Source organism: Onychomys torridus, chromosome 16, assembly GCF_903995425.1.
Source record: "Onychomys torridus chromosome 16, mOncTor1.1, whole genome shotgun sequence".
NCBI lineage: Eukaryota > Metazoa > Chordata > Mammalia > Rodentia > Cricetidae > Onychomys > Onychomys torridus.
Window position 1 is genome coordinate 43,805,281 of NC_050458.1, and position 9,391 is coordinate 43,814,671.

Here is a 9,391-nt window from a genome sequence, read left to right on the forward strand (position 1 = left end):
TGTGTTGATAAGAAGGGGGGCACGAGATTGGGCAGGGAGAGGGACAAGGGACAGAGGCAGGGGGATGCTTCCTGTCCTGGCCTTCCCTCATCGGCCCTGGGTGGCTCTAGTGATCCTCTGCCTTGGGGTCTCCTAATCTAAAGAAGACCATAACAGCCCATCCCACCTTCCCTCAGTTCCACCCACATGTGTCCCCCAGCCACACTTGAGGCTCACCTTGGCTCGGACGTTCTCATAGGAGGCCGGGCTGACGAGCGAGAAGCAGATGAGGAACACATCCTGGAGACAGAGTGGGCCAGGGTCAGTAAGAGGGAGGCCCGAGAGTCCTGTCTGACCCCCACCCCACCCCCCAGCTCCTGCCACCTGCTGTGTAACCATCTACCTGGCAGTCTGACACTCTCTTTGCCATTGTGGGTAGGGAGCCCAGATCTGGGGACCCGGAAGCCACAGAGCCACCTGCAGCCGGTCCCCTGCCCACCCCAGACCAGGCACACTGGCCTGGTTGCTCACATGGGACTCTAGCAGTGTCTGCCTGCTACGCACTCAGGAAGGCTGGCCTCTCAGGGCATGGATACTGGGGGCAGTGGGCCTGAGGGAGCACGGTTTGGGGAGCACCCTAGGTCTGCCCCACAGGCCTCAAAGGGAGACTCATGGGCAGCAGATGGAACAGGAGCATAAGGAGGCGTGGAGGTCGCACCGTTTGTGGGTAGGAGAGCGGCCGGAGGCGATCATAATCCTCCTGGCCTGCGGTGTCCCACAGCCCCAGGTTCACAGGCTTACTGTCCACCATCACATTGGCCGAATAGTTGTCAAACCTGTGGGAAGCAGGAAGGACAAGGTCAGCCTCAAACCCAGAGCCCAGCCAGGGCTTCCAGCACGGGCCAAGGTTGTTCTCCTCAGAACGATACAAAGAGCCCAAAGTCACAGAGCATTGTGCAGCTGATTGCTTTCCCAACTGATGGGTACTACTAATAACATCTTTGTTTGTTTGTTTGTTTTGTTTTGTTTTTTAAAGATTTATTTATTATGTATACAGCATGTATGAGTGCCGGCCAGAAGAGGGCGCCAGATCTCATTACAATGGTTGTGAGCCACCATGTGGTTGTTGGGAATTGAACTCAGGACCTCTGGAAGAGCAGTCAGTGCTCTTAACTTCTGAGCCATCTCTCAGCCCCCTGTTTTTATTTTTGTTTTTATTGGTTGTTGTTGTTGTTTGGTTGGTTGTTTTTTTGTTTTTGTTTTGTTTTGTTTGAGACAGGGTTTCTCTGTGTAGTTTTCGCCTTTCCTGGATCTCACTCTGTAGACCAGGCTGGCCTCGAACTCACAGAGATCCACCTGGCTCCACCTCCCCAGTGCTAGCACTACCCGGCTACTAAGAACATCTTAAGTACAAGCAAACAAAGAGGGACATGTGTCTTGGTCATTTTTCTGCCTCCTCTTGTCCTCAGGAGAGGTGACTGCTGGGCTGTGCCATAACCCCTCCAAGGTGGATGAGAATGAACGTTCCCTTCCACCTGTGCTGGACACCTAGATGGTCACACAGAGTCTGTTGAGTGACTGACTGATCGTCCCTCATTTAAGCTGGGTCCCCCTGAAGCAAACCCTGAGTGAAGGAGGCAGTGGGAGATGGGGTGCATTTGGGAGGTAACTCCAGGAAGCTGTCAGAGGGAAAGAGGAAATGGTAACAGCCAATCCAGGTGCTAGCGAGCTGCTGGCCTGCCAGGGCTGTCTGGGAGATGAAGGGGCCATGTCCTGAGCCTCCTGGAAGGGCAGGAAGCTGCAGGCAATCCAGGTGCTAGTGAGCTGCTGCCCTGCCAGGGCTGTCTGGGAGATGAAGGGGCCATGTCCTGAGCCTCCTGGAAGGGCAGGAAGCTGCAGGCAATCCAGGTGCTAGTGAGCTGCTGCCCTGCCAGGGCTGTCTGGGAGATGAAGGGGCCATGTCCTGAGCCTCCTGGAAGGGCAGGAAGCTGCGGGCAATCCACTATCTCACTCCTGGTATGAGGATCTGTGTTAGGACCACTTCTAGAGGACAGACAGATGGACATCAGTCGTGAGCCTGTAGATATGTCTGCCTGGGCCTTGCTCTGGTGTGTGTCAGACACTGGACCAGGAGCCCACTGAGCAAGTGTTGGGACAGGGAATACTTGGAAGTCCGGGGAGGGTCCGATTCAACACTCCATGCTGAGTGGAGGGGTCTTCAGGAGGTAAAACCCCGCTCACTACTCACACCCCTAGAGGTAAGAAACAGGTTTGTAGGTTGGAGGGGGGGCACAGAACCAAGATCAGAGGAGTGTCATGACCCACACGAGGCCACACAGCCAGTGAGTGACCAACCGAGGGGAGAGGCTGTGTCCAGCAGGCTCACTGCACTCTGCCACAGCTGTGCCTCTAGGGACACCTTCATTGCCTACCTCTGGGGGCTAAGGATCACCTGACCTCCTGAACTCAGACATGCACCCGCTCCTTGTCTCAAGACCTGGTCCCCTGAGACCTCAAGCTCCCAGCTTCCTCATCTGCTCTTCGCGGCAGGCTCACACAACAGGCCCACACGGCAGGCTTACACTGAACTTGCCTACGCTGACACCTGGGGAAATGTTCCTCCTTACTTCGGTTTACCCAAGTAGTCCCATCCATCCTAAAATATCACCTCCCAACTTCCCCAGGACTCTGTATCACTCTCTGGAACAACCCCAGGGAGGCTTTTCTGCCTCAGCCAGGTCAGCCCAATAACAACACTCCTTGAGGGGAGGGGACCCAGCTAGTTCCTTTCTGCCCTGAGGCCAGTCCAGGATAGATGGCTGGCACATAGTAGGTCTGCTGTGTGCCTATTCTGGGAACCACCCTGTGGGTCTTGGAAGAACCTTTTTGGGAGGCAAGGCTAGCCAAGGTAGGCAGGCAGGTGCCTGGGCTATATGGGGCCCTGAGAAGCTGGAGATATCATGACCTTCTTCTTCCCAAGATGCCTTGCAGCAAAGGCATCTGCTTTTGGGATCCCCTGGGTTCTCAGGGCATCTTGGAGGAGGTGGGGAATGGCCAGGACCTTTACAAGCACACCCTCCCACACACACCAGTGCCTCCTCTGGACCTGATAGAAGGGGCAGTCCTATGTGTATTAGGCCTTGAAGTCTCACGTGACCCAGGAGACAGGTGAAGAAACCGAGGCCCCAGGAAGTCAAGAGTCATTACAAGGTCAATCAGCCCCTTAGCACGGGAAGTGACTCCATACACTGCTCTTCTGTGACATCCATTAGGGGGCAAGAAAATGGAAGCTGGAGGGTTGGCTGAGTCCAGGAGAGCTGTCTACACTTAGAGGTCAGGGTTTAACTCCGGCCTGGCTGTATGGCTCAGGGACACTCAAATCCCTTCTCAGAGTCTCATTCTCTTCCCCACTGCTGGGGTCATTAATGGGCTGCAGTGAGGAGGAAAATATTCATGCCACCGGGAGACACTGAGAGTCCCCACCCAGCCTCTCCCTAGAGGACAGCTGCTGAGTTCAAGGAACAGCCAGAGACATAACACATGCTTTGTCTATATCACACTTCCCCTTCCTTAGAAGCCTTTCATATGCATCACTGTGGTCACTGTGACCCCCTTTTTCTAGATATGAGAAGTAGGCTCATGGATAGGGGTGGATTTAACCCAAGGTAGGTGGCAGGGCCAGGCGTCCGGACTTGTTACTCAGGTTGGAAATGCCCCTATGGTGAGTATGTTATAAGACGGTGAGGATGGCAGAGATAATTTTCACCTAACCTGGTGCTCTGCGGCCTAGCCTCTGGCTACAGGCCACACCCATAAAATGGAGTAGATATGTGCAAGGGACTGCACATCTAGGGTCACCCGACCACTACCCAGGGAGGATGGATGGCACAGTCAAGGAACTAAGAGTCCATGAGTCCACAGCTGGTGTCTTGGGGACATGGAAGGACTGGCCAGACAGGCAGGGTGAGGACTCAGGGATGGTTTGAGTCTCGGAGGCCTGGTTTCAGAGCAGCTGAGAGAAGGTGAGCTCGACCCTACTGAGTCACCAGAGCCAGGGTCACCAAGGAAAGCTCAGATTAAGCCTGCAGCACCATCCCACAGCAGGACAGAGCAGGCTCCATCCACCAACCAGAGAGTTCTGCCCACTGCCAGCAACAGCAGTGTGATGTTCCAGAAACTGGTACTCTGTTCTAGAATACCAGGAGTGAGCTAGCTACACCAGGCCCCTGACCCCGCACAGTCTGCCCTAGGCCTGAAGAGTTCTTGACAGGTAGAACATAAAATGAGAGGAAGAGAGGGAGGGGACAGGTTGCTGCAGACCAGGAACACTGTCAGGAAGGGAGGCGTGCTCCGGGTCTCCCTGAGGGAGAGCAGGGATTCGAGAGAGGCCAGGAACTATGGACTGGACTGAACACCTGGAGGAGATGGGACAGATGAGGTGGAACTTGGGGGTGGGGGAGAGTGAGACCCCTTCTATTGGGTTTTAAGCATAAAAGGGATCCACCTGAGGGACTTAGGCCAGGTTGTGGCTCTGCCTAAATTCTGCTTTTAAAAGTTCATCTAGGGAAAAAAAATTCTTTAAATAAAAAGATTTACCGAGGGACTGGTAAACTCCGCACCACATAAAGCCAGATGTGGTGGTGCACACCTGTAACCCAAAGGTGGAGGCAGGAGGATCAGAAGTTCAAGGTCACCTTCATCCACATAATGAGTTTAAACTAGTCAGCCTAGACTACAAAAGAAACAAACAAAAGGAACCCCACAAAGTTTACCTGGAACCTGGCTGTTGGGGAGACAGAGACAGGAAGATCTCAGCTTGAAGCTAGAAGCCATCCTGGGCTGTATAGTGAATTCTAGGTCAGTCAGGGCTGTAGTATATACCCTACCACAAAAATGAAATAAAAAAGGAGTCCAAGTTTATGTAGGCTTTCATTGGACAGAGTCAGGTGGAAGCCAGGATGGGAGCCCTTGTGGCTGTGCCTGAAGGCATGGGGCGGTTGTCATGCCCCTGTGCCCTTGGCACTCCATACAGAACCATTCTCGGGCAGGTGTTGCCATCTGAGAATATGTGTGCCAACCTTGTTGGCTATGGGTTCATCTCTGGGGGTAACCCAGAGCAGTTGGCACCAGCTGCCACCTACATAGTGGTCCAGGGGGATCGATGGGGGCAGACCTGCGGACCCTCGACTTGACCGGCTGGTCCGCAATGAAGTCCTCAGAACACCAAAGTCTCTGGCCTTCATCTCCCACCTCCTCTCCGGAAAGCTGCTGCACAAGGCACAGGGCCCGTCTCTTGTAGAAAGGGAAACTGAGGCTTGTGGGCTCAGAGGGAACGTGATCGCTTTGAAATCCTTGAGCAGCTGGGTCCTCCCCCATAGCCAGGGCAAGTAAAGACAGGGTAGGGTCTTGACTCGGGGACAAGGGCACTGTCAACACGCCCTGGTGACAGTGGCCTTCAGCCAGATCCCCTTTGCTCCAGTTCCTGCTCAGGTCTAGTCCCAGCCCTCTCTGACTTCCGAGCCTTAGAAACCTGATGGCAAGAACCATTCCCACTCCGTGAAGAAAAGCAGTTTCCGGTCATCACTCATAACAGGAAACAACTGGGCAGAAAGCGGTGTCCAGCTGCCTACCCAGCCTCTCTGGCTGTCCTTTGCTAAGCTCCCCCAGCTAAGCCAGGTGTCAGGGACAGATGAACCCCTGTTCTAGAAAGGGAGCCCTATAGGCACATAGAGATCTTGGAGTGGAGCTTTGGTTTGGTATCAGTGGACTTGGTGGTTCCTCTGATGGCAGGAAGACTTTGGGCCCTAGGCACTGTCTCTCTGTATATCCTTTATGCTCCGAGCAGGGATCCCATGAAGATAAAAATAAGGGCCTCAGAGAGGCTCTGAAGGCAGACAGGCTGAGTGGCCCTGGGGGACAAGCCCCTTAACTGCTATGAGCCATCAGGATATTGTAACACCCTCTTGCCTTGAGGACCCAACGCAATCAAGTGTGTGACATCCTGTACCCGGCCACCAAACTGAAGGCCTTCTAACTAGATGCTAGTGTGACAGTTCCCCGGGGCCTTGTCACTTCGAAGCACATATGTCGTGTATAAGACCTTGTGGATATCACCCTGTGTCAACCACCATGTAGAGAAGGTGGGGAGACCCAAGAAAAACACATGACTCCCTGCCCTCCACAGGCTCATGAACTTGGGAGAGATCTGGCAAACTCCTCTGGGGAACGACAGGCCTTTAGACTGGATCAGAGGCTTCCAGGAGGGCCTGGAGGATAAACATGAGGATGAGACAGGAAACTACCACAGGCATGGGAAGAGCTGGTACAAAGGCCCTGTGGCAGATTTACTTCAGGAGTGTTGGTCTAAAAAGCAATACAGTGGGTAACATTTCTAGGACGGGAGAATGAAGGGGACCCTGAAGAGGCTGAAATCTTTGCAAGGAGCTAGGAAGCTCCCCTGTGAGGGGTGGGGTGCCCTGGGTCCCTTTGTATCACGTGGCAGCTGGCGGCAACCTCCTGCACCAGAAGACAGGCCTCCCCCAGATTGCGGCGGCGGACACCACCCCACCCCAGCAATTTTGTTCCCTGACTCTACTGCTGTCTACATTTTTGGGGTTCTCCTCCTTCCTCACCTCCATGCTCCATCTTCACCCCACTTTCTCCTCTTGGCGGGCTCGAAGGGCATCTTCCCTCCTGCCTTTTACAGTTCCCCATCCCAGAGTCCTTCACAGGAGCCTCTGCCTCCCATCATAAGGTGCTGCATTGCCAGCTGGATCACAGGGGCCAGCTTCCCCAAGACGGAGAGTCTCTCTAGCTTTACTAGCCTGCTTGGCCTCAGGTGTCCAAAGGGGACAGCTCCGAGAAGTGCCTGGAGCACTCGGTACTCACACAGTGGGGATGTATTCTCCGGGGAAGGCATTGGTGGTGTAGCTGATGAGAAGGCATGTCTTGCCCACGGCTCTAAAAGACAAGAGACAGAAAGGAGAAGGGACCAAGGTCACGGGCTGTGCCTGAGACAATGGGAGATCCGAGCCCTCTACCCAGGCTCCCATCTCCCAGCCTCAGTCTCTCAATTCAACACCCCATGGCCGTGTCCTCAACAGCACCCCCCCTCTTGTGCCGTAGTACCCATAAACAGCCTGACTTCAGTCCTAGCCATGGGTCTGGGCCATGCATCTCGGGAGGACTGGGAACCTGTACCTGCCCCAGTGTCCTGGGTGTAGGTGGTAGACAAGGACAGCCATGGGGCAGAGGAGAGGACCCTGGAGACCTGGACAAGGCTGTCATACACCTGGGCTCAGATCCACGCTCCACCATCTACCATCTACACAGCTTTGGCAGGTCACCTAAGCTCCTCGTACCTCAGTTTCCCCATCTAGATAACCAGGACAAGTCCATCTCCTGAGTGAATTAAGTGATACCCCTAAGACACTGAGCCCAGTGCCATGGGTGTCACACAACCAATGACTATTAGGGAATGCCTGTAGCCTTATAGAGTATGGAGCTTTTTAGCCAGAGGGGCCTGGATTCAAAATCCTCTGCACTCTAAGGCAGGTTACTTAACTTCTCTGAGCTTCCGTCTTCCCACGTATAAAATGAACTCCGTGGTGGTAGGTAGGGTTCGTGGGGAAGAGAAATCAGACAGAGGGCCGTGACCCAGTGACCACACACAGTAAACAACAGAGAAATGGAACCATAGAGATGACCACCATCTAGGCCGTCTCCCTGCCTATCCAGGAGGCCACCAGGAAGCTGAGAGGCCAGAGGGACAGCTCTGGGCCTTCCCCAGCTCTATTCCGTTAGGTCACTTCCCACTCTAGGAGCCTGCCCTCCCCACTGCCTGCCCTCCCCCCTACATGTCTGCCCTCAAGCCCCAGGCTGCCACCAAGGTAACTTTGAATGAGTAGAACCATTGACTTCCGGCCGCCACCCCCCCCCCCCCCAGAGCAGACACAAAGCAGAAGTGAGCAACAGAGCTGCGGCAGATAACGGCTGGCAGCCACCGAGATAAAGTCAGCTGAGCAGGAGACAGCCTTTGCCCCCAGCAGAGCCCAAGTGTGGCCTTGGGACCCAAGTCAGGAACGGTCTCCAGGCCTCAGCCACTCCCCCTTTCGAATTGAAGCTGCGCATCTAGAACCTGTCAGGATGGACCTGGCAGGACCCCAAGATGTACCTGAGGACTGCACCCAAATATGCTGGAATATATGAGAAACTGACCCACTCACGGCACAATGAGGAGACTGAGTCCCTGGGTCATGATAGCCTGTGGTCCCAAGATCTGACAGTGTTTATGAACCCTCAGCTGGGCTGCAGCCAGCCTGCCCCCTGGAAGTCCCCACAATGCTATTTGACCTTCCTCCTTCCCTTACACTGGCCTTGAGCTCCCCCTTGCTCCTCACTGACACCCCTCACATCCTCCGCACCACATGGAGTGGAGTCACACATTGCAGGCAGGACAGCCAGAAACCTGTCTCAAGAGACCCCAGCACACCCCTGGGGGCAGAGAGCTTGGCCCAGATGGCTAGATAAGAGTCGGAAAGAGTGGAAATTCTCAGGAGTCCCCCAGCAGCAGCAAGTCGGTGACTAGAGCCCAGGTCAGCCTGGAGAACAAAGGTCCAAAGGTCAAGGCGCTGGGTTTTTGGTTTATTTTCCCACCTCACACCTGCACCCTGAATGGGAATCTGATTCTGGGCACCCAATGGAAGCCTCGTCCCAGCTCTCAGGGAACAGGCAAGGAGCAGCACCCCACCCGCAGTCCCAAGCCCTCTACCCAGGTGGCTTCCGGGTTGTGGGTGGGCTGAGGACAGAAGAGCAGTCCAGGCCCACCCCAAATGCTCCTCGTGAACCCTAGGAGAGGAAGTGACTATCCCCAGGACCTCCTGGGAGCCCTGATCCTGTGAGTATGCCAGGGAGGGTCTCAGCAGCATCCTGGTAGGGGTGGGAGACAAGTCAGCCCGGCACTTACCCATCACCCACCACCACACACTTGATGGCCTGCATCGCATCCGAGACCCAGCAGCCAGGGATGACACTTGGGGGCCAGGAGCGTTGCTGTGGACACCAGCGGTATGGAGTGGCTGGGAGGTGCCCCGCAGTGAGGAGCAACACCCCAGCTCAGGAGGCAGGAGGAAACGGAAGAGGAACTTACCCAAGCTGCTGCCCCACAGTCTTAAGGGGGTGGAGCATGCGGTCTGGAAGAGGACCTGGGGCCCCTCAGGTGCTAGGTTGGGCCCTGGCCACCCATGGGCACCTGACCCAGGCTCCAACAGGAACCTGGGCACCCTCTGGGCTTAGAGGTTCACTTCCTGACCTAGGGCAGGGCCAGAATTGATCTCTAAGAATCTGCATCCTCCCAGAAGTCAGTTGGCCTAAATCCTAAGTGTAAGCACTTAACAAGTGAGTACCTACTATG

The 9,391-nt window shown here is 55.0% G+C and overlaps 1 protein-coding gene across 1 annotated transcript in view; it reads right to left on the reverse strand.

Moving 5' to 3' along the window:
- Rac2 (Rac family small GTPase 2) overlaps positions 1-9,088 on the reverse strand; it is a 14,317-nt gene extending 5,229 nt beyond the window's left edge. Inside the window, exons 1-4 of the mRNA XM_036208290.1 lie at positions 8,945-9,088; positions 6,868-6,939; positions 698-815; positions 217-279 (exon numbers count right to left, since the gene is read on the reverse strand). Of these exons, the coding sequence (XP_036064183.1) occupies positions 217-279; positions 698-815; positions 6,868-6,939; positions 8,945-8,979 (288 nt within the window). The 5' untranslated portion in view covers positions 8,980-9,088. The remainder of the gene's footprint in view (positions 1-216; positions 280-697; positions 816-6,867; positions 6,940-8,944) is intronic.
- Between the last annotated feature and the right edge of the window lie 303 nt (positions 9,089-9,391).